Raw genomic sequence first — 27,995 nt, forward strand, 5'->3', positions numbered from 1 at the left:
TTGATGCTCAAAGAATCCTGAATACCCCTGACCTGTGGTTTTTATTATTAAAATGTTCCACCCTGGTCATAGGCCTAAACCATGTCAAAATAAATACAATGACAGAAAATGAGCTTTAAAACAATAAAATATTCCCCCAACTAGGGGTTGTTCCAGGGGAAATGAAATTCATACAGCAAATCTCACTCCAAACTTTCTCCAAAAATTGGCAGCCCAACCAAGAATTGTCAAATTAACGTCCGATTTGACTTTTCGTAGCAAGGGTTGGATAATTAACACAGCAGGTTAGGATAATTCGGTTAAGGTTTGGAAACGGGTTGCTAAAATTAAAGTTATTTTACAAAAGCTGGATCCCTTCTAGCCATGAGCAGTGACATGAAAGCGACTTCATAAAAAAAAAACGATGACCTTTCATCACAACAACATTAAAGGTGTATAGCTCCATATACTACAGGCGCAGTCGGACAATTTGTATCCCCATAATGCAACAACCTTTGTAAGGGACGAGACAACATTTATCCTCGAAAGCGCCCTGTATATTCCCAGCATTGACTGTAAATAATAGCTTCCTAGCTGGTGATGTACTTCCTGTGTCATGACCTTTGTTACTGTCTGTCAACAACAATAGCTACATGTATCGTTTTCTCCGGTGAATGTTTACGTTCAAACTGGCTGTGTGTTGATTTAGAGAGAAGTATTAGGCCCCGTTAACTAACGGACATGGTCTGAAAATGTTGCAGGAACATCTCTTTTCGTACCAACAAGTTAGCTAGCTGCTAGCTAACGTTAGTTGTTAGCTCTTCGCAACAACTAGTTTCAGCTAGATTAGGCTATCTAGGTACAGTAGCAAGTTAACAAGACGAGCCGGGGCTAAAGCTATATTTATTTTTTTGTCAGGTGTCGAGCCTTCCCGTCTATTTCACTGTGCATGATATGGCCTTCAATTCTTTGAACATGGTGAGTTTTTTTTTTCGCTTTACATTTCTAAAATTCAGTCGTGCATTGATCTAAAAAGGCATACAGTTAACGTTAGCTAGCTATTCATAGACACTAACGAGCTACCTTGGGATAAGGCAGAATGCCTTGATTAGAATGCCTTGGGTTTTCGAGAGCAAATCAGTAACTTGCAAGCTAGCTATATAACGGTACCTGATGAAATTTGATCCACGACGATCGCGAACGTAACGTTGCTGGCTAGTTAAACCTGTCCTTAGCTGGAGGTGTCTGTTATTATTATTTATTTTACAAATTACCACCACCAGACGTTCTCTACCTCCTCCTGTGTGTATCTGGATAACAGGTCTCATTGGCGACTATTTTAACTTTGGACATTATAACTATTAAAATGTTTGGTATGCCATTTGGGAATACATAAGTGTCTAATGGTGATCTCTTGCCTTGTGTGTTCCAGGATGAGGCATCCCCTGCATCTCTGACGGATCTGTGTCTGTCCTACGTCAGTAGGAACCTGGAGAGGTTCTGTGTGAAGCATGCTGATGGATCTCTCTGTCTCAGAGACTCTCTGCTGTTTCCCCAGGAGCTAGCTGACCAGCTGCTGGCTAAGATGGCCACTGAAGGTGAGCAAGGAGGATGAAGTAGTCAACCGTCACAGATCCAAGCTTTGATCCTTACGTTGATCATTAGTAGAAAACACAAAACAGGCAGTGTCTAGAGAAGTAATGAGCTAATTCCTTAAATTATTTTGTCTCCGCTCTAACAAAAAAGGTGTGTATGTGTGTGTTTCTAGGTCTGTTGAATGACAGTACAGTAGGAGTGTTTCGTAGCAGTGAGTACCTTCGGCTGCGTCGTGCGTGTATTCGTACGGCCCGTATCTCTGCCGAGGCGTTCCAGAGAGCTCTCTGTCCTCACCGCCTGCTGGAGCTGGACGCTGCTAGGGTCAACGCTGACCTCACAATCTCTGACATACTACATGGCCTTGCCTCCAACAAACACTGCCGGGTAAGCACACTAATAAGAGAGCCTCCAGCAGTTAGATACCCACAAACACTAATCTTCTGTCACTCTCCCCCTTCTCCCTCTCCCCCCTCAGGAGAGCTTGCAACGGTTGGTCCTTACAGGTCTGACCATGTCCTCTCTGGAGGAACCGTCATGTCACTGTTTCAGCTCTCTCCAGGGGCTGCGGTCCCTCTCCCTGGCCAATGTGGACTTCTACGACTCTGGGCTGGCTGATGTGTGTTCCCTGTCCCGCCTGGAGAGCCTGGACCTGTCCAACACCTCCGTGACCAACCTCAACCCTCTACTGGGACTCAAAGAGAGGCTGAGGTCACTAACACTACACCAGCTGAAGAGGCTGGAGATGAGCACTGCCCAGCTACTGTCTGTCATTGGACAACTGGAGGCACTGCAGGTGGGTGGGGACAGCTCTGATACTGAAGTTTTACATTGATTTCCTCCACTATAAGGTGTGTGTAATATACATATATACAGTTGAAGTTTACATACACCTCAGCCAAATACATTTAAACTCAGTTTTTCACAATTTTTGACATTTAATCCAAGTAAAAATTCCCTGTCTTAGGTCAGTTAGGATCACCACTTTATTTTAAGAATGTGAAATGTCAGAATAATAGTAGAGAGAATTATTTATTTAATCTTTTATTTCTTTCCTCACATTCCAAGTGTGTCAGAAGTTTACATACACTCAATTAGTATTTGGTAGCATTGCCTTTAAATTGTTTAACTTGGGTCAAATGTTTTGGGAAGCCTTCCACAAGCTTCCCAGAATAAGTTGGGTGAATTTTGGTCCATTCCTCCTGACAGAGCTGGTGTAACTGAGTCAGGTTTGGAGGCCTATGTGCTTGCACACGCTTTTTCAGTTCTGCCCACAAATTTTCTATAGGATTGAGGTCAGGGCTTTGTGAAGGCCACTCCAATACTTTGACTTTGTCCTTAAGCCATTTTGCCACAACTTTGGAAGTATGCTTGGGGTCACTGTCCATTTGGAAGACTCATTTGCGAACAAGCTTTAACTTCCTGACTGATATCCACATCATTTTCTTTCCTCATGATGCCATCTATTTTGTGAAGTGCACCAGTCCCTCCTGCAGCAAAGCATCCCCACAACATGATGCTGCCACCCCTGTGCTTCACGGTTGGGATGGTGTTCTTCGGCTTGCAAGCCTCCCCCTTTTTCTCCAAACATAACGATGTTCATTATGGCCAAACAGTTCTATTTTTGTTTCATCAGACCAGAGGACAAAAAGTACGATCTTTGTCCCCATGTGCAGTTGCAAACCATAGTATGGCTTTTTTATGGCGGTTTTGGAGCAGTGGCTTCTTCCTTGCTGAGTGGCCTTTCAGGTTATGTCGATATAGGATTCATTTTACTGTGGATATAGATACTTTTGTACCCGTGAAGATGCTGGAGGAAACAAGGTCCTTTGCTGTCGTTCTGAGTTTGATTTGCGTTTTTGTCACCAAAGAATGTTCATCTCTAGGAGACAGAATGCGTATCCTTCCTGAGTGGTATGACGGCTGCGTGGTTCCATGGTGTTTATACTTGCGTACTATTGTTTGTACCGATGAACGTGGTACCTTCAGGCGTTTGGAAATTGCTCCCAAGGATGAACCAGACTTGTGGAGGTCTTGGCTGATTTCTTTTGATTTTCCCATGATGTCAAGCAAAGAGGCACTGAGTTTGAAGGTAGGCCTTGAAATACATCCACAGGTACACCTCCAATTGACTCAAATTATGTTAATTAGCCTAACAGAAGCGTCTAAAGCGATGACATAATTTTCTGGAATTTTCCAAGCTGTTTAAAGGCACAGTCAACTTAGTGTATGTAAACTTCTGACCCACTGGAATTGTGATACGGTGAATTATAAGTGAAATAATCTGTCTGTAAACAATTGTTGGACAAATTACTTGTGTCATGCACAAAGTAGATGTCCTAACCAACTTGCCAAAACTTTAGTTTAACAGGACATTTTTGGAGTGGTTGAAAAACGAGTTTTAATGGCACAGTCAACTTAGTGTATGTAAACTTCCGACTTCAACTGTACATATACATACTAATATGTGGACACCCCTTTAAATTTGTGGATTCTGTCAATTCAGGCACACCTGTTGCTGACAGGTGTATAAAACTCAGCACACAGCCATGCAATCTCCATATACAAACATTGGCAGTAGAATGGCCTTACTGAAGAGCTATAACTTTCAATATGGCACTGTCATAGGATGCCACCTTTCCAAACAGTCAGTTTGTCACATTTCTGCCTTGCTAGAGCTGCCCCGGTCAACTGTAAGTGCTGTTATTGTGAAGTGGAAACGTTTAGGGGCAACGATGAAGTGGTAGGCCACACAAGCTCACAGAACGGGACCACCAATTGCTGAAGCGCGTAGCGCATAGAAATTGTTTGTCCTCGGTTGCAGCACTCACTACCAAGTTCCAAACTGCCTCGAGAAGCAACGATACACATTTTAACGATACAGCATACAATTACATTACATAGACGATTCTATGCTTCCAAATTTGTGGCAACATTTTGGGGATAGCCCTTTCCTGTTTCGGCATGACAATGCCCCCGTGCACAAAGCGAGGTCCATACAGAAAGGGTTTGTCGAGATCGATCTGGAAGAACTTGACTGGATGCACAGAGCACTGACCTCAACCCCATCGAACACCTTTGGGATGAATTGGAACACTGACTGTGAGCCAGGGTTAAATCGCCCCAACATCAGTTCTCGACTTCACTAATGCTCTTGTGGCTGAATGAAAGCAAGTCCCCGCAGCAATGTTCCAACATCTATTGGAAAGCATTCCCAGAAGAGTGGAGGCTGTTATAGCACCACAGGGGGGACCAACTCCATATTAATTCCTATTCTTTTTGGAATGAGATGTTCGACAAGCAGGTGTCCACATACTTTTTGTCATGTAGTGTGCATTGCTGAGCCAAGTTTCTGAAACCTTTTTAGTGATCCTTCACAGTGATTGTTAGCTATCCCTGAACTTTACTTGCGGTGCTCTAATGGTTTTACTTATGATACACAAGAATCGTGTGTGTGTGTGTGTGTGTGTGTGTGTGTGTGTGTGTGTGTGTGTGTGTGTGTGTGTGTGTGTGTGTGTGTGTGTGTGTGTGTGTGTGTGTGAACCTAACCATGCAGCACCTGGACATCAGTGATGATAAACAGTTCACATCAGACGTGGCTCGTCAGCTGCTGGGTGAGCCTGGGATCCTGCCTGCTCTGGTCTCGCTGGATGTGTCTGGACGCAAACAGGTACTGGAGACAGACTATGAGTTTAGTTGACTAGAGTTGTGAGTGGGTGTATTGCAGACCTGGCTGTGTGTGGAAAGCAGGTTTCACCCATCGGCGGCCCGAGCCTATTTGGAATTTTCGCTGTTGGACATAAAGACTGTAAAATCAGCTCAAATTGATTTTCATTTACGAAATCTGTTCCCAGGTATTCTCACTCATGAATACAGAGGCATCTGTTTTTGTCAAATGTTAAGTCTTTTGGCGATTCTTATGGTCAATTTGCAATTTTGTTCTGGTCCCCTGATCATCCGCTCACGGGTGAATGTAGTTGGGGACCCTGGTGTAGAGTGTTTACCTGGTGCGTGTGTTATGCCAGGTGACGGATGCGGCGGTCAAGGCGTTTGTAGAGGAGCGTCCAGGGATGACCTTTGTTGGTCTGCTGGCTACAGACGCTGGCTTCTCTAACTTCCTCAATGGAAAGGGCAGCCTCAAGGTGGGTCTCACTGTCTGTTTTTTTTTCTCTCTGTCTCTCTTGCTATGTTGCCTTTGTGTAGAGGAAGCAGCATATTGAGAGCACTACGTGTTGTGTATGTCCTCTGTGACAGGTGACAGGAGAGGCCAATGAGACTCAGATCTGTGAGGCGCTGCGTCGCTACAGTGAGAGGGAGGGCTTTGTCAGAGAGGCTCTGTTTCATCTCTTCAGTCTCACACACGTCATGGAGAAACCACGCCCTGACATACTCAAGGTACACAAACACACACACTTTGTCATTCTGTCTCCTTCACCTCCACCTAAATCTTACTGAAGCCTGGCTCTTAGTCAGTGGTACAACTTTTTAGAAAGTAACTTCTTCTCTTCTCCCTATCTCTCTCGCCCTCTATTGTTCTCTTTAGTTGGTAGTTTTGGGGATGAAGAACCACCCTGCCACCCTGAATGTCCAGTTGGCAGCCAGTGCATGTGTGTTTAACCTGACCAAGCAGGACCTGGCAGCAGGCATACCTGTTAGACTGCTGGGCACAGTCACTCAACTACTGCTGGAGGCCATGTGTACCTTCCCTAACCACCAACAGGTGCACACACACTCTCACCTTCTCCATCAAATTGTTTACACATATTCAGTTTCTTCCCATCTGCAAACACAGACAGGCTAGGGGCTGTTTGAGGACCAGGCCAGAGTGTGTGTTTTGTTTTGTTTGGTCTCTGACTGCCATCTTGGATCCCATCTTTCCAGTTGCAGAAGAATTGCCTGCTCTCTCTGTGCAGTGACCGCATACTGCAGGAGGTTCCCTTCAACAGGTACACATACATTTTTAGTTACGTTGACTTACTGTAGATACATTTATCCCTTAAGATTATGAGCTCTGTTTGAATAAACCGAACGCAATGGTAAATCTAAGTGCACTACAGGTTCAGGGGTTTGTCAGAAATATTTTTGCTAATTTCACTATCAGAATTATGTGGGCAATAGTTGGCGGTAGTGTGAAAGGGATGGGTTTTGTATAGCGGTCGACTGATTAATCGGAATGGCCGATTAATTAGGGCTGATTTCAAGTTTTCATAACAATCGGTAATCTGCATTTTTGGACACCGATCATGGACGATTACGTTGCACTCCACGAGGAGACTGCGTGGCAGGCTGACTACCTGTTATGCGAGTGCAGCAAGGAGCCATGGTAAGGTGCTAGCTAGCATTAAACGGATCTTATTAAAAACAATCAATCTTAACATAATCACTAGTTTACTACACACGGTTGATGATATTACTAGTTTATCTAGCTTGTCCTGCATGGCATATAATTGATGCGGTGCCTGTTAATGTATCATTGAATTACAGCCTACTTCGCCAAATGGGTGATTTAACAAGCGCATTCGTGAAAAAAGCACTGTCGTTACACCAATGTGTACCTAACCATAATCATCAACGCCTTTCTTAAAATCAATATACAAGTATATATTTTTAAACCTGCATATTTAGTTAATATTGCCTGCTAACATGAATTTATTTTAACTAGGGAAATTGTCACTTCTCTTGCGTTCTGTGCAACAGAGTCAGGGTATATGCAGCAGTTTGGGCCGCCTGGCTCATTGCGAAACTGTGTGAAGACTATTTTTTCCTAACAAAGACAGCCAACTTCGCCAAACAGGGGATGATTTAACAAAAGCGCATTTGTGGGAAAAAAGCACAATCGTTGCACGAATGTACCTAACCATAAACATCAATGCCTTTCTTAAAATCAAGACACAAAGTATATCTTTTTAAACATGCATATTTAGTGAAAAGATATTCATGTTAGAATACAATGTTAAACTAGGGAAATTGTGTCATTTCTCTTGTTCATTGCATGCAGAGTCAGGGTATATGCAACAGTTTTGCCAGAATTTTACGTAATTATGACATAACATTGAAGGTTGTGCAATGTAACAGCAATATTTAGACTTATGTATGCCACCCGTTAGATAAAATACGTAACGCTTCTGTATTTCACTGTAAGAATAAACGTTTTATTTTTTAAATTATACTTTCCGGATTTTACCATATTAATGACCACGGTTCGTATTTCTGTGTGTTATTATATTATAATTAAGTCTATGATTTGATAGAGCAGTCTGACTGAGATGTGGTAGGCAGCAGCAGGCTCGTAAGTATTCATTCAAACAGCACTTTACTGCGTTTGCCAGCAGCTCTTCGCAATGCTTCAAGCATTGCGCTGTTTATGACTTCAAGCCTATCAACTCCTGAGATTAGGCTGGCAAAACTAAAGTACCTATTAGAACATCCAATAGTCAAAGGTATATGAAATACAAATGGTATAGAGAGAAAATGTCCTACAATAACTACAACCTAAAACTTCTTACCTGGGAATATTGAAGATGTTAAAAGGAACCAGCAGCTTCCATATGTTCTCATGTTCTGAGCAAGGAACTTAAACGTTAGCTTTTTTACATGGCACATATTGCACTTTTACTTTCTTCTCCAACACTTTGTTTTTGCGTTATTTAAACCAAATTGAACATGTTTCATTATTTAATTGAGACTAAATTGATTTTATTTATGTATTATATTAAGTTAAAATAAGTGTTCATTCAGTATTGTTGTAATTGTCATTATTACAAATATATAAAAATCTGCCGATTAATCGGTATTGCCTTTTTTTGGTCCTCCAATAATTGGCACCGGCGAAATCATCAGTCGACCTCTAGTTTTGATGAATAAACAAGTTGAAGATTTGTCAAGACTTGACCCCTCACTAGTAAATCAGAATGTGCTCCGTGGCTAAATATGTGGTTGCTTCAAATTGTGTATTTAGGGTCTTTTGTGTGTTGCGTCAATTCCAATTAGAATGTTAGTCTGTTATAGCCTAGTTTGTTAAATAACCTACAGAAACAACATAACAAAATGTAGGCATGTCCCATAGTTGCTGAAAAATATTGGACATGTTTTTGAACAGCAATTGAATGGCATTAATATGGAAATATATTGGTAACATAGCATTCTCACTGACATAAAGCTACTGTAAAATGCATTATGTCTGAGCCATGGACATGCCAAACGCTGTCAATAAGCAAGATTAAATTCACTATCGATAAGGCCTAAAATGACAGTGAATAATTTGAATTAAATTTGAATAAAATTGAACAACTTGCTTTTAATTAAGCTATGTCTAAATACAGTTACAGCATATACTATTATGCCTAAGGCAACTTAGACTATGGAGGGTTTTACATACAAAAGAGCTGGGGAAATATCCAATATAAAGAGAAAGGTGGAACGTCCACTCACTGTTACATCTCCTATATATGTAGCTATAGCCTACCATTGCTGTTGACTGTTGATAGGGCCAGTAGTGACTGCCACTTGAAAGGTCAACAAACAGGCAAATATAGCTTTCAAATGCATTCAGCACCACTGACAGTGATTGGAATTTGACAGTTGGGGCCAACAGAGGAAAAGGGACATTTTTTTGACGAAATTGAAAAAGCATGACCCTCCCATTTTCCTCCGAGGTAACAATTGTGTACATTTTTACCGCTCCCTAAGCAGTCTTTTAAAAATAAATTTGTGTTCCTAAACAGGCTTCCTACAGTCAGACAACTTTCATTCAATGTTATCGCATATAATGAGTCCAAATGTTTCACAGAAGCTGGACAAAAATTATGTTCAATATACATTTTAAAAAGGGTAATGTCTATTTTGCTGCTTGCAATATTTTAATTAAACATTGGTGATGTAATAAAGGCTACTGTGTGCACCACCACTGGCAAAATCGATGCAATATCCAATTGCGTTACCGCTAAGACCTGCTTTTGGTTGGTCTTAAATATCCCTAGTTGCACTTGCTGAAATTGGCATATTGGCGCATATTTTTAAGGACACCAAGTATTTTCACCCCTCCCACCTCAGCGCAAGCGAGCTGATGAAGTTAGACAGGGAAATTGCCAAACCTGGCTAAAGGGCTGTGAGGCAGTTTTTACATGACGAAATTGCAAACAAAGGTGCGTTTGACACTTGCGCCTTACCGTCAGCCGAAAATAGAGCCCTATTTCTGAAAAGAAACGTAGTATGTACAGTGTATATGCGTATCCGTTGTACAGTGTGTGTGGTCTATATTACAGGTTTGAAGCAGCTAAGCTGGTGATGCAGTGGTTATGTAACCATGAGGACCAGAACATGCAGAGGATGGCTGTGGCTATCATCTCTATACTGGCTGCCAAGGTGTGTGTGTGTGTGTGTGTGTGTGTGTGTGTGTGTGTGTGTGTGTGTGTGTGTGTGTGTGTGTGTGTGTGTGTGTGTGTGTGTGTGTGTGTGTGTGTGTGTGTGTGTGTGTGTGTGTGTGTGTGTGCATAATAATGCATTACAAATGTGTCTACGGTTTGGCCTTTACTAACATTTGTGTGTTTAACTTCAGTTGTCTACAGAACAGACGGCACAGCTGGGAGCAGAGCTCTTCATAGTGAAGGTAAAACTGTTCACTAAACACATATTTTATACCCTTCATTCAAACAGCTCCACTGAGTGTATAAAACAGTAGGAACATTTATCAATTATTGAGTTCCACAGCCTTAATTCGTCTGGGCATGGACTCTACAAGGTGTCAAGCGTTCCACAGGGATTCTGGCCAATGTTCTGCCCACAGTTGTGTCAAGTTGGCTGAATGTTCTTTGGGTGGTGGACTATTCTTGATGCACACGGGAAACTGTTGAGCGTGAAAAACCCAGCAGCGTTACAGTTCTTGACGCACTCGCGCCTGGCACCTACTTCCATACCCCGTTAAAGGCACTTAAATATTTTGTCTTTCCCACTCACCCTCAGAATTGCACACATTCTCGAGGCATAAAAATCATTCTTTAACCTGTCTCCTCCCCTTCATCTACACTGATTTGAAGTGTATTTAACAAGTGACATTAATAAGGGATAGCTTTCACCTGGATTCACCTGTGTCATGGAAAGAGTAGTTGTTCCTAATGATTCTATGCTGTGTACACTTTCCCCTTTTAAATTATTGACCCTTCGCTAAGCCCCACCCCAGAATTCTGGGCAACCAATCGCATGGCTCCAATGGACAGAGTTTTTTTTAAATGGCTGAATTAAAAGATCCCAAAAACTTTCCATGTGCATAAAAAGCTTATTTCTTTCAAATTTGGTACACAAATTTGTTTACATCCCTATTAGTGAGCATTATATATCAAGAAGCTGATTAAACGGCATCATCATTACACAGGTGCACCTTGTGCTGGGGGAAAATAAATGGCCTCTCTCAAATACAATACTACAGATGGCTCAAGTTTTGAGGGAGTGTGCAATTGGCATGCTGACTGTATGCATGTCCACCAGAGCTGTTGCCAGAGACTTGAATGTTAATTTCCTCTACCATAAGCCACCTTCAATGTTGGTTTAGTGAATTGGGCATTCCGTCCAACGGCCTCACAACCTTCGACCATGTCTAGTCATGCTATCCCAGGGCCTCCACATCCGGCTTCTTTACCTGCGGGTTCATCTGTGACCAGCCACCCGACATTTGATGAAACTGGGGGTTTGCACAACTGAAGAATTTCTGCACAAACTGTCAGAACCCATCTCAAGGAAGCTCATCTGTCTGCTCGTCGTCCTCACCTGGGTCTTGACCTGATTGCAGTTCGGGATCGTAACCAGCGTCAGTGGGCAAATGCTCACCTTCTATGGCCACTGGCATGCTGGAAGTGTACTCTTCACAGATGAATCCTGCTTACAACTGTACTGGGCAGATGGCATCGTGTGGGCGAGCGGTTTGCTGAAGTCAACGTTGTGAACAGAGTGCCCCGTGGTGGTGGGGTTCTGGTATGGGCAGGCATATGCTACGGGCAACGAACACAATTGCATTTAATCGATTACAATTTGAATGCACAGAGATACCGTGACGAGCTCGCTAGCCACTTAATATAACTTGTTTTCTCAATGTATTTTAATGTTATGAATACAACTCCCATCTGCTGTTGATGTCAGGATACGATTTAAGAGCATTAGTTAGCTCCTAAAGTGGTTATTAGCTTTGACTGCATGCTGACAGTGAATACAGAGACATTCAGTGGCTAGCTACACGACAAACATAATTTACCAGTTTCCCATGAAGCAATTGTCATGACAGTCCACTACAACATTAACAAGGGGTAGTCTGTGTTTACTTTCATTGTGTATTAGAAACAGAGTTTAAGATCATTGTGAGGGGATTTTACCAGTGGTTGAATGGGGAGTTGGGCTTTTTTGGGGAAAATGCTGCAACAGTAACAAAAGGACCGGGTCTTAGCGGAGTAACAGCAAGGAGCAACGATGAGTAACAGCATAGCCTACGTTGCTACCATGAAAAAGACCAAAGCCGGTGGGAGTACCGTTGAGGACAGTGGTGTCTCTCGATCACAGGTGAAGAATCTTTTAAATGAACAAAAATAGTTCTACAAGCAGTTGTTACAACAACAAGAAAATAGTTTCAAGTGTTGTATCCAAATACTGAGTCAACTAATAAAATAATGGCCGACCTGACCAGAGAGGTCCAGGACCGGAAGAACATTTTGCAGTTGTCCCAGGGTCAGCTCAATGAGTTTAAACAGGAGAAGTCATTGAGAGAGGACATCAGTTCTACATGTGAATCCATGATAATGATGGATGATAATGATCTTATTATTTAGAGGAACAATCAGGGTGGAACAAGATAGCTGTGGACGGAATTGCAGAATCTCCACGAGACATGGACGGAGTCTGAAGACAAAGTGAGGTAAATTGTCTCGGAGAAACTGAAGATGGAGCATGCCCACAGGACTGGAAAACCCACCACCGACCCAGGTGACAGGCCCGATAGTGGTCATGTTCCTGAGGTTCAAGGACAAGGTATTTGTTCTAGAAAGAGCCAAGAATTTGAGAGGATCTCCTCAACGAGGACTATCCAGAAGCTACACCACAAGAGAAAATAACTTATTCCTGCCATGAAAGCTTCTGGAGCACGTGGGGACGTTGCTTCCATCCGCTATGACAAGCTCATTGTCCTCCCACCCACCCAAAAGCCTGGAAGGGATGAGAGAGTCAAGCCTATGGGTTCATAGCTTCAACCCCCGCAGCGCACACACACCAACTGATTAATCGACTGCTGATTTTTGTTCTTTCTCTTGCTTTGTTATTTTCCATATTATGTCTATTTCTGAGGCGCTACCCTGGAAAGGGCTGAAAATAACTCATATTAATATATGGAGCCTTAGAAATAAGGTTCATTAAATCAATAACTTGCTAACATCAGATAACATTAATATATTAGTAATTTCTGAGACTCACTTAGATAATTCCTTTGATACAGCAGTAGCAATACAAGGATATAACATCTATATGTTAGAGACAGTAATGCTTATGGGGGAGGTGTTGCTATATACAGTGCATTTGGAAAGTATTCACTTTTTCCACATTTTGTAACATTACAGCCTTATTCTAAAATTGATTATTGTTTTCCCACTCATTTAATCAACATACAATACCCCATAATGACAAAGCAAAAAATGTTTTTTTTAGAAATTGTATTAAAAATAAAAATTCTCTATCACATTTACAGAAGTATTCAGACCCTTTACTCAGTACTTTGTTGATGCACCATTGGCAGTGATTACAGCCTCTAGTCTTCTTGGGTATTATGCTACAAGCTTGGCACACCTGTATTTGGGGAGTTTCGCCCATTTTTATTTCATCCATTTTAAATAAGGCTGTAACGTGACAAAGTGGAAAAGGGGAAGGGGTCTGAATACTTTCTGAATGCACTGTATATTAAAAGCCATATCCCTGTATTGCTTAGAGAAGATCTCATTTGAAGTTTAGATGAGGCAGATTCACATGCCTCATGTAAAGCCTAGTCTTTCGGGATGTTGCTGTAGACCACCAAGTGCTAACAGTCAGTTTCTAAATAATGTGTGTGAAATGCTTGATAGTGTATGTGATGTAAACAGAGGTCTACTTTCTTGGGGACCTGAATATTGACTGGTTTTCATCAAGCTGTCAACTCAGTGGGAAGCTTCCCTCAGTAACCAGTGCCTGTAATTTGGCTCAGGTTATTAATCAACCTACCAGGTTGTTTACAAACACTACAGGAACAAGATCATCCACATGTATTTATCACATTTTTACTAATACTGTAGAACTTTGTTCTAAAGCTGTACCCATTGTATGCAGTGATCACAATATAGTGACTATATCTAGGAGAGCCGTAGTTCCAAAAGCTGGACTAAAATAGTGTATGAGATCATTCAAAAGATTTAGCTGTGACTCATGTTGATGGTGTGAAACAATATTTGTTGATCTGATGTGATTAATAAGGAGCATCCAGACGCTGCACTTGATGAATTTTTATGAAATTGCTTCTTCCAGTTATTGTTAAACATGCACCTTTTTAAGAAACTGACTGTCAGAAGTGTTACGGCTCCATGGTTTGAAGAGGACTTGTACAACTATAGTTGAAAGAGTTGGGGCAAAAGGAGTAGCTAATAGGCCTGGCTGCACATCTGACTTACTGAGAAATATGTGACTAAACTCAACAAAAAGAAGAAACTGTTATAAAGCCAAGATCAATTAAGTATAAAGAATGGTGGCAAGATCTTTGATGTGCTTTAATTTAAATTATGGGCAGAAAGACAAATTCAACTTTCATCAAATCAGATGTCTTATCACAAAACCATTTGATGTTGCCAATTCTTTTAATGATTACTTCATTGGCAAAGTGGGCAAACTGTGGGAAAGTGGGAAAATTGTTATCTATCAATAATAACAATCCTCTTGGCATTGACAACTTAGATGGAAAGATACTGAGGATGGTAGCTGACTATAGCCACTCCTATCTGTCATTTTTAATCTGAGTCGAAGATGTATCTCCTCAGCCCTTCAGGGAAGCCAAAGTCATTTCGCTACCCAAGAGGGATAAAGCGTTCCTTACTGGATCTAACAGCAGACCTATCAGCTTGCTGCAAGCTGTCGTACAAAATGGTATTTGACCAAATACAATGCTATTTCTCTGTTAACATGCTTATAGAGGACACTCAAAGTGCACAGCACTGGTACAAATTTACTGATGATTGGTTGAAAGAAATTGATTAAAATAAGATTGTGGGATCTAGATTTGATTTAGATTTCTGTGCAGCCTTTGATTTTGACCATACCTGTTGAGAACTTTTATTTAATGGTTTTCAACCTCTACCATATCGTGGATTCAGAGCTATCTATCTTAATAGAACTCAAAAGGTTTTCTTTAATGAGATGTAAGGTGTGGTGTACCGCAGAACAGCTCTCTAGGGCCTCTACTCTTCAAAGTTTTATTTTAAAAAATGTTTTACCCCATTCTCTCCCCAATTTCGTGGTATCAGAACTCAACCCAACCAAATACAACACCACCAAGCCGTACTACTTCTTGACACAATGCCCACTTAACCCGTAAGCTAGCCGCACCAATGTGTCGGCGGAAACACTGTGCACCTAGCGACCTTGTCAGCATGCACTGCCCCCGGCCCGACCTAGATATTTTGTGTGTATGTATTGATAAGTAGGCTGTGTGCTGTTTTTACATTCATGAAGTTCTGACCTTGAGCTGTTCTTGTCTTTTAATGTTCTGTATTATATCATGTTTTGTGTGTACCCCAGGAAGAGTAGCAGCTGCTTTAGCAACAGCTTGTGGGGATCCTAATAAAATACCAAAAAGGGTCCATTGCTGTTTGCAGGATGTAAAAAAATCAATAATAATAATAATTTTAAGACTGTAATGTTCACCATCTCTATCCCACTTCACTCTTTCTACCCCCTCTCTCTCTCTTCGCTGTATCTGTCTGTCTCTCGCTCTGTGTGTGTCTCTGTCTCTCTCTCTCTCTCTCTCTCTCCCCCTCCCCCCTCTGCAGCAGCTTCTCCACATTGTGCATCAGAAGGCTACCCAGGGCGTGGTGGACGCCACCCTCAAGTTCACACTGAGCGCGCTCTGGAACCTCACTGACGAATCACCAACCACCTGCCGCCATTTTATAGAGAACCAGGGACTGGACCTGTTCATCAAAGTACTGGAGGTAGTACACACACACACTCGTGATGCACAGGTTGACTCATAACCCACAGTCCCTGTAGTTATATCTACGGGTGGGTTAAGGGTCATTAAATATTGTGTGGAAGAAGGGTGGCTGGGTGGGTTGAATAAAGGGAAAATATCTTAAAGAATCCATAAATGTATCATTCTTGTGCAATTTACATCTATAGGCTATAGCCTAAAATAATGAAAGAAAAACTTGTCTGGCATTAGTGCGTAAGCTGTACTTTGGTGTCTCATTGCTACCTTGGTTAGACAACTCAAGTTTGCAAAGCCAGTGTGGCTCCAAACACCAAATCCGAAGCATTCCCAGCAGTACAATTTGCAGTGCTTCTCGGAGCCTGTGAGCCATTGATAGCGCTCTTAGTTGGAACTTTGAAAGTGGCGAACGAAACCCCTTTCCCGCCTGTGACAGGCTTTGTAGCGTCGGGCGACCTCTCCTTGCAATGTCGAACTTTTCTTGAAAAGTTTGTCTTGAAAATGGCGTTAAATTATATCCTCGACCAAATCGATATCGTCTCCTCCTTCCGCCATTGTGGGTTGAAAAAACAGCCTAGTAGTACGCAATTTTAAAAAAAAAATCAAATTCAGTTTCCTAGTTCTGAGGTTCTGCATAGACCTGCCCATAGGACCTGCCTCTCAATATTGGTAATCCAATCAAAAGACGTGCACGCACTACGCCTGCTAGCTGGCTCCTGTGTAACACTGGAGCCAGCCAGCAGGCGTATAATAGCCAACTCTAAAGCTGATTGGTTGACACTAAATTTTTCTTTCCATTCACTCCAAGCTACAAGCGCCCGCACTGTTGATTCTGAAGGCCTGAGGGCAGATTTTAGACCCCTGGCAACTCATGATGGCTGAATATGATTGGATAAAAGATCTAACATAAAGACTAGCCCTCCAAATCTCAACCTGGGGCTAGAAGCAGTGCAACCAAGAGGAAAGCTATGAAATGAAGAGTATAACTCTTACTCTGGGGAATAATTGAATACATATTTGTGGGAAAATATTTTTTTAAATTATATTCTGATGTTGTTTAGGCCAGCAGAGAAGGCCTTGCTGGCCCTGACGGCCCACCACCTCGTGATTGTCACTATCACACATTGTGTCAGTGTCTACCCGTCATTCAGTGCAGGTGAGGCTTTTGAGCCCCACATTTTTTGCAAAAAATAAACATGGTCTCTTTTTTGCTTTCTTGAGTAAGGCAGCTCCAAAATGCAGGTGTTTCAGCCTAGCTCAGTGCTTTCTGTGGTGGTGGGGCAGCCAGCAGAAAATATGGAGCTTAGGGGTTGGTAATGTTCTCTAGTTAGGCCATGATTAGCTCAGTGTTCTGTCACACATGGGGACACTACGTCACCACAAACTCTACAGGGAGAGCTCGAAATTCAAGCCCTTTGGGTGCTGCCATATATTTACATTAGAAGTACCCATCCAACAAGGCTCAAGGTCATTGCCCACAAATAAAATGACATCAAATCACGTTATATCTACCGTAAGTTTGATTGGACTGATCATGTCAACATTATGCATTCAAAATATTAGCTAGCAGTCATCATCATGAATCAAGTCAATCGCAAATTCAACAGTGAGTGGTTTGGAAGGAATCAGTGGCTAACTGCAAGCATTGCAAAGCAATCACTAACCTGCTATTCAGTTCAGTGGGTGTGTGGTTCCAAGTCTGGGTTTCAGGGTCTCTGTTACAAACTTAAAATGATAAACATTCAATATTGGCCATGCTGTCAATCCAGCATGATTTCTGCCGCGCTCAAAACACCTGTTAACTCGGAACTGGGAAATCTAACTTCAGTGAGTTCAAGACAACTGCGTACTTGGGGGAAAAACTAGCTCTGACTGGGAAAATACGTTTTGAACGGTCATCCAACTCGGAATTGTCAGTCGGGAACTCGGGCCTCTTTCTAGCGCTACGACCTGAAGATCACTGAAGTCATCATAATTCGACCTTGTTTTTTACAGAGTTCACAGTTGTCTTGAAAGCACCATAAATCCAGAGAATGTCAGACTTTGATGACAAAGTTTGGTGACAAAATTTGCCCACGATGGACTGCTGCGCCACCTTCCTGTTCAAGTGAGCACAGCACAACAAGGTCACAAATGTCTTGTATGCTGCTGCATAAATTATGTAATATGCCAGGGAGATAGTATTACTTCCTTAGTTACAGTATACATAAGTGTATGTTGTGTAGTAAGATGTTAGTAGCCCATGTGCCTCACCCTAATAATTTGGTCTATTTTCCCCTCTTAATTTCGCCTACTGTTCTGACTTGGAGGTGCACATGTAGCCTATAACCTGTTTTTAGAGAAATGTAATCATGGAATATTGTGAGAGCTTTCATTGTCTGCTTATATGCCCCCTTTATTTATCCCACGGTTCTGACTTGGTATACAGGGAGAATACTGTAAGAACGGGCCAAGTTCCGAATTCTGTTGCTCTACATTTCAAAAGATCTGAAGAAGTAGTTATATTGACAATGTCCGTCCTAGCTCGCTTATTAATGTGTTAAGAGGCAATCCGTAATTTCAATTATCTGCTTGTCGTCCTGTTATGCCATAGTTTGTACATCTCAATTGTCAGCTATGTTTTTTTTTTTTTTTTTTTAATAAATGAGGCTGAATGAACTTTTTCGCTGCAAGACAAGGCTCTGCTGATAGCCTGGTGTAGCAGTGGTATGGTGTTGGGACAGCTTTAGGCCCTAACAGTTTGTGGGCACAGTTTGTCAGCGTTATAGTGCAATTAATGTATTGTTTAGTGTTGTGTATTGGCTTTGCTGGCATGCATCCCAACTATTTTTTTCTCTTCCCCACTTTACATGCTAAATTTGCCACTGCATTGAGTATACAAAACATTAAGAACACCTTCCTAATATTTATTTTTATTTTACCTTTTATTTCACCAGGTAGGCCAGTTGAAAACAAGTTCTCATTTACAACTGCGACCTGGCCAAGATAAAGCAAAGCAGTGCGTCAAAACAACAACACAGTTACACAAAAAAAACGTACAGTCAATAACACAATAGAAAAATACTGGGGTGCAAAAGAGCAAGAGGATATGTAACAATGTGGGGATGAGGTAGTTGGGTGTGCTATTTACAGATTGGTGGTGTACAGGTATAGTGATTGGTAAGCTGCTCTGACAGCTGATGCTTAAAGTTAGAGAGGGAGATATAAGACTCCAGCTTAAGTAATTTTTGCAATTCGTTCCAGTCATTGGCAGCAGAGAACTGGAAAAAAAGGCGGAAATATACCTGCTGGAGCCCGGGCTACGGGTAGGTGTTGCTATGGACACCAGTGAGCTGAGATAAAGCGGGGCTTTACCTAGCATAGACTTATAGATGACCTGGAGTCAGTGATTTGGCGACGAATATGTAGCGAGGGCCAGCCAACGGGAGCATACAAATCGCAGAGGTGGGTAGTATATGGGGCTTTGGTGACAAAACAGATGGCACTATGATAGACTACATCCAGTTTGCTGAATATGTAGCGAGGGCCAGCCAACGGGAGCATACAGGTCGCAGAGGTGGGTAGTATATGGGGCTTTGGTGACAAAACAGATGGCACTGTGATAGACTACATCCAGTTTGCTGAGTGGAGTGTTGGAGGCTATTTTGTAAATGACATCGCTGAAGTTAAGGATCGGTAGGATAGTCAGTTTTACAAGGGTATGTTTGGCAGCATGAGTGAAGGCTTTGTTGCGAAGTAGGAAGCCGATTCTTTATTTAATTTTGAATTGGAGATGCTTAATGTGAGTCTGGAAGGAGAGTTTACAGTCTGACCAGACACCTAGATATTTGTAGTCGTCCACATATTCTAAGTCTGAACCGTCCGTAGTAGTGATGCTAGTCGGGCAGGAGGTGCAGGCAGCAATTGGTTGAAGAGCATGCACTTAGTTTTACTTGCATTTATAAGCAGTTGGAGGCCTCAGAAGGGGTGTTGTATGGCATTGAAGCTTGTTTGAAGGTTTGTTAACACAGTGTCCAAAGAAGGGCCGGATGTATACAGAATGGTGTCGTCTGCATAGAGGTGGATCAGAGAATCACCAGCAGCAAGAGCGACATCATTGATACATACAGAGAAAAGAGTCGTCCCGAGAATTGAACCCTGTGGTACCCTCATAGAGACTGCCAGAGGTCCGGACAACAGGCCCTCCGATTTGACACACTGAACTTTATCTGAGAAGTAGTTGATGAACCAGGCGAGGCAGTCATTTGAGAAGCCAAGGCTATTGAGTCTGCCGATTTAATAATGCGGTGATTGACAGAGTCAAAAGCCTTGGCCAGGTCGATGAAGAAGGCTGCACAGCACTGTCTTGAGTTGCACCCCCCCCCCCCTTTTCCCTCAAACAGCCTCAATTCGTCGGGGCATGTGCTCTACAAGGTGTCGAAAGCGTTCCACAGTTGTGTCAAGTTGGCTGGATGTCCTTTGGGTGGTGGACCGTTCTTGATACACATGGGAAACTGTTTTAGTGAAAAACCCAGCAGTGTTGCAGTTCTTGACACTCAAACCGGTGCTCCTGGCACCTACTACCATACCCCATTCAAAGGCACCTAAATCTTTTGTCTTGCCCATTCACCCTCTGAATGGCACACATACACAATTATTTAACCTGTCCCTTCCCCTTCATCGACACTGATTGATGTGGATTTAACAAGTGACATCAATAAGGAATCATACCTTTTACCTGGATTCACCTGATCAGTCTATGTCCTTAATGTTTTGTATGCTCAATGTAATGGTCGGGCGATTGCAGGTGGGTTATTTAGCAATTGCGGGTGGGTGCAAGTGAACAAACACACACTAACACACACACTCACAGACCCTAGAGCTGTTTATCTAAGTGCTAGTTACGCTCTCTGTCACCCTAAAGTGTAAGCTGACTCACTCATGCCTCTTTCTTTTCCTCTTTCTTTCTCTCTGCAGTCATTCCCCTCTGAGTCTTCCATCCAACAGAAGGTGTTGGGGCTGCTGGTGAGTCATAGTGAACCCTGAATGAATGTGTGTATTTATTCTAGTGGACATCCAACCCTGGTAGCCCTAGGTGGACATCCAACCCTGGTATCCCTAGGTGGACATCCAACCCTGGTAGCCCTAGGTGGACATCCAACCCTGGTAGCCCTAGGTGGACATCCAACCCTGGTAGCCCTAGGTGGACATCCAACCCTGGTATCCCTAGGTGGACAACCAACCCTGGTAGCCCTAGGTGGACATCCAACCCTGGTATCCCTAGGTGGACAACCAACCCTGGTAGCCCTAGGTGGACATCCAACCCTGGTAGCCCTAGGTGGACAACCAACCCTGGTATCCCTAGGTGGACAACCAACCCTGGTAGCCCTAGGTGGACATCCAACCCTGGTAGCCCTAGGTGGACAACCAACCCTGGTAGCCCTAGGTGGACATCCAACCCTGGTATCCCTAGGTGGACATCCAACCCTGGTATCCCTAGGTGGACATCCAACCCTGGTAGCCCTAGGTGGACATCCAACCCTGGTATCCCTAGGTGGACATCCAACCCTGGTATCCCTAGGTGGACATCCAATCCTGGTAGCCCTAGGTGGACATCCAACCCTGGTAGCCCTAGGTGGACATCCAACCCTGGTAGCCCTAGGTGGACATCCAACCCTGGTAGCCCTAGGTGGACATCCAACCCTGGTAGCCCTAGGTGGACATCCAACCCTGGTATCCCTAGGTGGACATCCAACCCTGGTATCCCTAGGTGGACATCCAACCCTGGTAGCCCTAGGTGGACATCCAACCCTGGTAGCCCTAGGTGGACATCCAACCCTGGTAGCCCTAGGTGGACATCCAACCCTGGTATCCCTAGGTGGACATCCAACCCTGGTAGCCCTAGGTGGACATCCAACCCTGGTAGCCCTAGGTGGACATCCAACCCTGGGAGCCCTAGGTGGACAGAGTGCATAGGGGGGTGTTTCTGGACAGGGTCTTAGTGAATTCAGCTGAAGCTATACTGACAATACCGTTGTTTTAGTGTTTGAATCGTCCTGTTTGAAGTGATGTAGAACAGTGGAGGAGCTGACTTTGTGGCTCTGCCTCTCCTTAGAATAACATAGCGGAGGTTGGGGAGCTGCATGTGGAGCTGATGGTTCAGGGCTTCCTGGATCACATCTGCTCCCTGCTCCACAGCCCTGAGGTGGAGGTGTCCTACTTCGCTGCTGGGATCCTGGCCCACCTCACCTCCAGAGGAGAGGCTGCTTGGACACTCAGTATCACACTGAGGTCTGACCTGCTAGAACAACTGGTGTGGTGTGTGGGGGGGGGGGGGCGCCTGTGTGCGCGTCTGTGTGCGCGTCTGTTTGCGTGTGTTCATGTATGTGTGTTGTCAAAGTGAGTTGTAATGTTATCCCACCACCTTCATGTGTTCATAAATGTGGCTCATGTTCTGTGTGTCTCTCTCTCTCCTCTAGCACTCTACCATCCTGAAGTGGCCGACACCAGCGTGTGAGATGGTGGCCTACAGGTGAGACCCCAGAACACACCTTTACAACCCCATACACTCGCAAAAGGAGAGGAATTACACTGTAAAGTATTGAGATGCAGCCTGAGTGTTAATGATCTCCTCCCTCCTCCACCTCTCATCCCTCTTTCCCTGTAGGTCCTTTAACCCTTTCTTCCCCCTGTTGGAGTGTTTCCACACCCCAGGAGTTCAACTGTGGGCGGCCTGGGCCATGCAGCATGTCTGCAGCAAGAACGGTGAGACACATACACATCCCACTATCTGCCTGTCTCCAGTGGAGAACGGTGAGACACATACACATCCCACTATCTGCCTGTCTCCAGTGTAGAACGGTGAGACACACACACATCCCACTATCTGCCTGTCTCCAGTGTAGAGCGGTGAGACACATACACGTACCACTATCTGCCTGTCTCCAGTGTAGAACGGTGAGACACACACACATCCCACTATCTGCCTGTCTCCAGTGTAGAACGGTGAGACACATACACATCCCACTATCTGCCTGTCTCCAGTGTAGAACGGTGAGACACATACACATCCCACTATCTGCCTGTCTCCAGTGTAGAATGGTGAGACACACACATCCCACTATCTGCCTGTCTCCAGTGTAGAACGGTGAGACACATACACATCCCACTATCTGCCTGTCTCCAGTGTAGAATGGTGAGACACATACACATCCCACTATCTGCCTGTCTCCAGTGTAGAACGGTGAGACACATACACATCCCACTATCTGCCTGTCTCCAGTGTAGAACGGTGAGACACATACACATCCCACTATCTGCCTGTCTCCAGTGTAGAACGGTGAGACACATACACATCCCACTATCTGCCTGTCTCCAGTGTAGAACGGTGAGACACATACACATCCCACTATCTGCCTGTCTCCAGTGTAGAACGGTGAGACACATACACATCCCACTATCTGCCTGTCTCCAGTGTAGAACGGTGAGACACATACACATCCCACTATCTGCCTGTCTCCAGTGTAGAACGGTGAGACACATACACATCCCACTATCCGCCTGTCTCCAGTGTAGAACGGTGAGACACACACGTACCACTATCTGCCTGTCTCCAGTGTAGAACGGTGAGACACATACACATCCCACTATCTGCCTGTCTCCAGTGTAGAACGGTGAGACACATACACATCCCACTATCTGCCTGTCTCCAGTGTAGAATGGTGAGACACACACATCCCACTATCTGCCTGTCTCCAGTGTAGAACGGTGAGACACATACACATCTGCCTGTCTCCAGTGTAGAACGGTGAGACACACACGTACCACTATCTGCCTGTCTCCAGTGTAGAACGGTGAGACACACGTACCACTATCTTAAAGTTTCTAGAATTGATGTGAGTGTAATCTCTCTGAACTCCTTCAGCCCCTCGGTACTGCAGTATGCTGCTGGAGGAGGGAGGTCTGCATCAGTTGGAGAAGGTCCAGACACACCCTGACACCCACGCAGACGTCATGCGATTGGCCGAGAGCATTCTGGAGAGCCTGCAGCGCCACCAAGCTCGCACCAGGCAGACCACACAGACACACACACACACCCGCTGCCCGCTACAACCCCACACACACAAAGGTGAGACACACACAATTATTTGAAGTGACTTTGTAAATTTGTAAATGACTTAAATGTTATTTCAGAACATGTTAAAAGTCATGTTAAAATGTTTCTGTTTTCCTCCTCCAGAGGGTGACAAGCCCTGATCAGAACCTATCCCACTGCTACCTTCAGGACAAGAGGCCATTGAAAGTGTATGTGTGTGCGTGAGTGCGTTCATTAGACAGGGGTGAGGACGGACACCTTGTCACCCCCCATCCTGTCTGAAGGTGGTGCTATAAAGTGAATGAGAGGACAGAAACTATGCATTTCTTTGCACACACACCTTGCTATGTTTTCTAGAGTTTGGTAAGCAAAAGTAGTACTATGTGGCTACTTATGTGTGCTACTGATAAGTAAATTAATATTATGGAAAACAAAATGCTAAGAAAATAGTTGTTGGTTAAAAACACTAAGGTCGATGTCTATTCCCCCACGTAAATCTATTTATAATGAAATAATCACCATAAAAATCTGTTAATTTAAACTATAGAAGTTTTTTTGCATTTTATGCATCCCAATCCACCACATCCACCTACAGTACCAGTCAAAAGTTTGGACACACCTACTCATTCAAGGGTTTTTATTTATTTTTTACTATTTTCTACATTGTAGAATGATAGTGAAGACATCAAAACTATTAAATAACACATATGGAATCATGTAGTAACCAAAAAGTGTTAAACAAATCAAAATATATTTGATATTCTTGCCTTAATGACAGCTTTGCGCACACTTTCTCTCAACCAGCTTCACCTGGAATGCTTTTACAACAGTATTGAAGGAGTTCCCACATCTGCTGAGCACTTGTTGGCTGCTTTTCCTTCACTCTGCAGTCCAACTTATCCCAAATCATCTCGATTGGGTTGAGGTCGGGTGATTGTGGAGACCAGGTCATCTGATGCAGCACTCCATCACTCTACTTATTGGTCTAATTGCCCTTACACAGCCTGGAGGTGTGTTGGGTCATTGTCCTGTTGAAAAACAAATGATAGTCTCACAAAGTGCGAACTAGATGGGATGGCGTATCGCTGCAGAATGCTGTGTTAGACATGCTGGTTAAGTGTGCCTTGAATTCTAAATAAATCAGTGTCCCCTGCAAAGCACCATCACACCACCACCTCCATGCTTCACGGTGGGAACCACACATCCAGAGATCATCCCTTCACCGACTCTGCGTCTCACAAAGACACAGTGGTTGGAACCCAAAATCTCAAATTTGGACTCATCTGACCAAAGGACAGATTTCCACTGGTCTAATGTCCATTAAGTGTATTTCTTGACCCAATCAAGTCTCAACTTCTTATTGGTGTCCGTTAGTAGTGGTTTCTTTACAGCCATGAAGGCCTGATTCACACGTCTCCTCTGAACAATTGATGTTGTGATGTGTCTGTTACTTGAACTCTGTGAAGCATTTATTCTGGCTGCAATTTCTGAGGCTGATAACTCTAATGAACGTATCCTCTGCAGTGGCGTTAACTCTGGGTCTTCCATTCCTGTGGTGGTCCTCATGAGAGCAAGATTCATCATAGCGCTTAATGGTATGGTTTTTGTGATTGCACTTGAAGAAACGTTAAACATTCTTGAAATTTTCCAGTATGACTGACGATCATGTCTTAAAGTAATGATGGACTGTCGTTTCTCTTTGCTTATTTGATCTGTTCTTACCATAATATAGACTTGGTATTTTACCAAATAGGGCTATCTTCTGTATACCACCCCTACCTTGTCACAACACAACTGATTGGCTCAAACGCATTAAGAAGGAAACAACTTCCACAAATTAACTTAACAAAGGCACACCTGTTAATTGAAATGTATTCCAGGTGACCTCATGAAACTGGTTGAGAGAATGCCAAGAGTGTGCAAAGCTGTCATCAAGGCAAAGGGTGGCTACCTTGAAGAATCTCAAATATATAAAATATATTGATTTGTTCAACACACTTTTTTGGTTACTACATGATTCCATCTGTGTTATTTCATAGTTTTGATGTCTTCACTATTATTCTACAATGTAGAAAATAGTACAAATGAAGAAATATCCTTGAATGAGTGGGCGTGTCCAATCTTTTGACTGGTTCTGTATGTAACACTAACGCATTTGCGGTGAAAGGTGACTGAGTGAGAGCAGTATTTGTCAGACTGTGAGACATCCCAAAAATCGATTTTCTGACAAATTGGGCTGTAGCGTCCGACCGGTTTGGCCTACAAAACTATTATGACACCTCTATGGAAAGATGAGACCTTCACGAACACCAGGGTGTTCTCTGTTTTGCGCTTCGACCCCTGCGAGCGTCTTGGGACTCGTCAGAAAGTCAGTACAGCCGATCTGCCAACTTCTGTTTGTAGCGTCCGAACAGTTTGGGCTACACATTAATATGACCCATCTGTGTAAAAGTGAGACTCTCACAAACACGTTTGCAGCATCACAAGACAAGTCTGAAGGTCCCTTGGTACCAGTTGAAAATAATTATGGAAATATATATGGAGTCTGTTTGGTGACAAAAATAAGGGGTTAAATACTTGGGGAGGTTGAGAGTCCAGCTCCTCTTATTGGCTGATTAAGTAATATATGTGCATGACAATGTGATTTCCCAGCATGCTTGAGTTTGTCTGAATTATTATGTTTAGATTTTTCTAGAAGCTTAGGTCTATTATTTGGACACCAGTGAGTTTGTAGCAGGACATTGACGTGGAGGTCCATAGTGTACACATCTTTTCAGTCTGGTAGTTAATTGATGTAAATGTATCAATTATTTAATGGATCAATTAAAAAGCCATGGTCCCAGGTCTGAATCAGTCCCTGATTAGAGGGTTAGGTGATGAAAATCAGCAGTACTGTGGACCTCCAAGAATTTGTGTTCTTCTGAATTATGTTAATAGAAATTATGTTGGGAAAGTAAATATGGTTTCCCCTGTGGACACAAATGGCAAATATATTGGTCAATATTTAGAATACGACTTTGTACAGTATGAAGGCAATTTTTTTGTTGAGAGTCCTGTATATTTCTGTATGTGGATCCGTGTATGGGTATAGGTGAGTGTGTGTTTGCTGGTTGTGTCTTTGTACTAGTGTCAGTACATTCAGGAGCATGTATGAGGCTGAGTGTGAGGATTCTATTTTGTACATACCTGGATTGGGGGAGATTAAACTACAATCGTTATAAGGAAATGTTTAAAGTGTTGCACGCAAACAATAATACAAGTCTTTGGTTTATTTCCAAATGAGGTACTTAATGGAACAAAGGAGTCAACTGAGGAGGGAATTCTGAAGCAGAGAGTAGCTCAATCCCAAATCGACCCATAGCCCCTACCCTTTAGGCACTTCATTTAGATGTAAAAGAATTGAATAGGTGTAAGAAAAAATGTCAGGTTCTCCACCTTGCTCTCTGAATTTTCACCATATTGCTCAACCCCACACAGTCCTTTCAGATGTACACAAGAAGTGCATGAGGCTTCAGTCAATTTGGAATCTTGATTGCGCTCTCCCATCAGGGCCTTGTTCAGTAGGTATGTTATGGAATGTTCTGAATCAGAAATGCACTGTGTAACAGACATGCCTCTGACTTGAAGAGTAACAGAATCATGTCTGCTTTATTCATGGCAATTCTATCTGCAACGTTCTGAGCGTGATCCTTGTTGTGATAATGCTATAGGCTACTGCCTTCATTCTCTATGCAACTGAGGCTGACATTACATTTCATGGCTGCTGGCAAATCACAACATGCTCAATTTCAATCAGCCTACACATTGTATGTGCTTGCTACTGCTGCATGGGTCATACTATCCCTCCTCTATGGCATCAAAGGCAATGTACAGAACTGATTTGTGAACTAAAGTCAGCATCCTAATTTACATATTGACAAAATATGAAATGTGAGTTTGCATCCTCACTGTGATTGAAGCTGTGGGAAAGTTTAGTCTTGTCTGTACATTCCCTAATGTGACAGTCAGTTTCTTCTTTCAGTGTGGGTATTTCATGAAACTGGGGGCAAGAGTGGATCTAAGGGGAAGCATTTACATATGTTGCTGCTGAGGGTCATGTTTTCATGTTTCTGAAATAAAGAATGTACCCCCCTCATCAGTTGTAAACGAGTA

At 43.1% G+C, this 27,995-nt stretch overlaps 1 protein-coding gene across 4 annotated transcripts; it reads left to right on the forward strand.

Annotated features, from left to right (window-relative positions):
* The first annotated feature begins 153 nt into the window (after positions 1 to 153).
* Positions 154 to 27,978, forward strand: LOC118359088 (protein zyg-11 homolog). 4 transcript variants are annotated; one of them, XM_052480372.1, is made up of 19 exons: positions 154 to 554; positions 898 to 957; positions 1,412 to 1,577; positions 1,748 to 1,959; positions 2,051 to 2,368; positions 5,129 to 5,242; positions 5,598 to 5,714; positions 5,827 to 5,967; positions 6,116 to 6,292; positions 6,454 to 6,518; positions 9,837 to 9,936; positions 10,130 to 10,180; positions 15,612 to 15,773; positions 20,726 to 20,773; positions 21,864 to 22,061; positions 22,228 to 22,280; positions 22,416 to 22,513; positions 23,673 to 23,876; positions 23,988 to 27,978. In XM_052480372.1, the coding sequence occupies exons 2-19, from the start codon at positions 934 to 936 to the stop codon at positions 24,002 to 24,004; spliced, it is 2,265 nt and encodes a 754-aa protein (XP_052336332.1). In that variant the 5' UTR covers positions 154 to 554; positions 898 to 933; the 3' UTR covers positions 24,005 to 27,978. The 4 variants fall into 4 exon arrangements, with proteins under 4 accessions (XP_052336332.1, XP_052336333.1, XP_052336331.1 ...); XM_052480373.1 differs by having other exon boundaries at positions 154 to 496; XM_052480371.1 differs by lacking the exon at positions 154 to 554 and having other exon boundaries at positions 575 to 957.
* Positions 27,979 to 27,995: the final 17 nt, after the last annotated feature.

The sequence above is a fragment of the Oncorhynchus keta genome, chromosome 26 (assembly GCF_023373465.1).
Source record: "Oncorhynchus keta strain PuntledgeMale-10-30-2019 chromosome 26, Oket_V2, whole genome shotgun sequence".
In the NCBI taxonomy this organism is placed as follows: domain Eukaryota; kingdom Metazoa; phylum Chordata; class Actinopteri; order Salmoniformes; family Salmonidae; genus Oncorhynchus; species Oncorhynchus keta.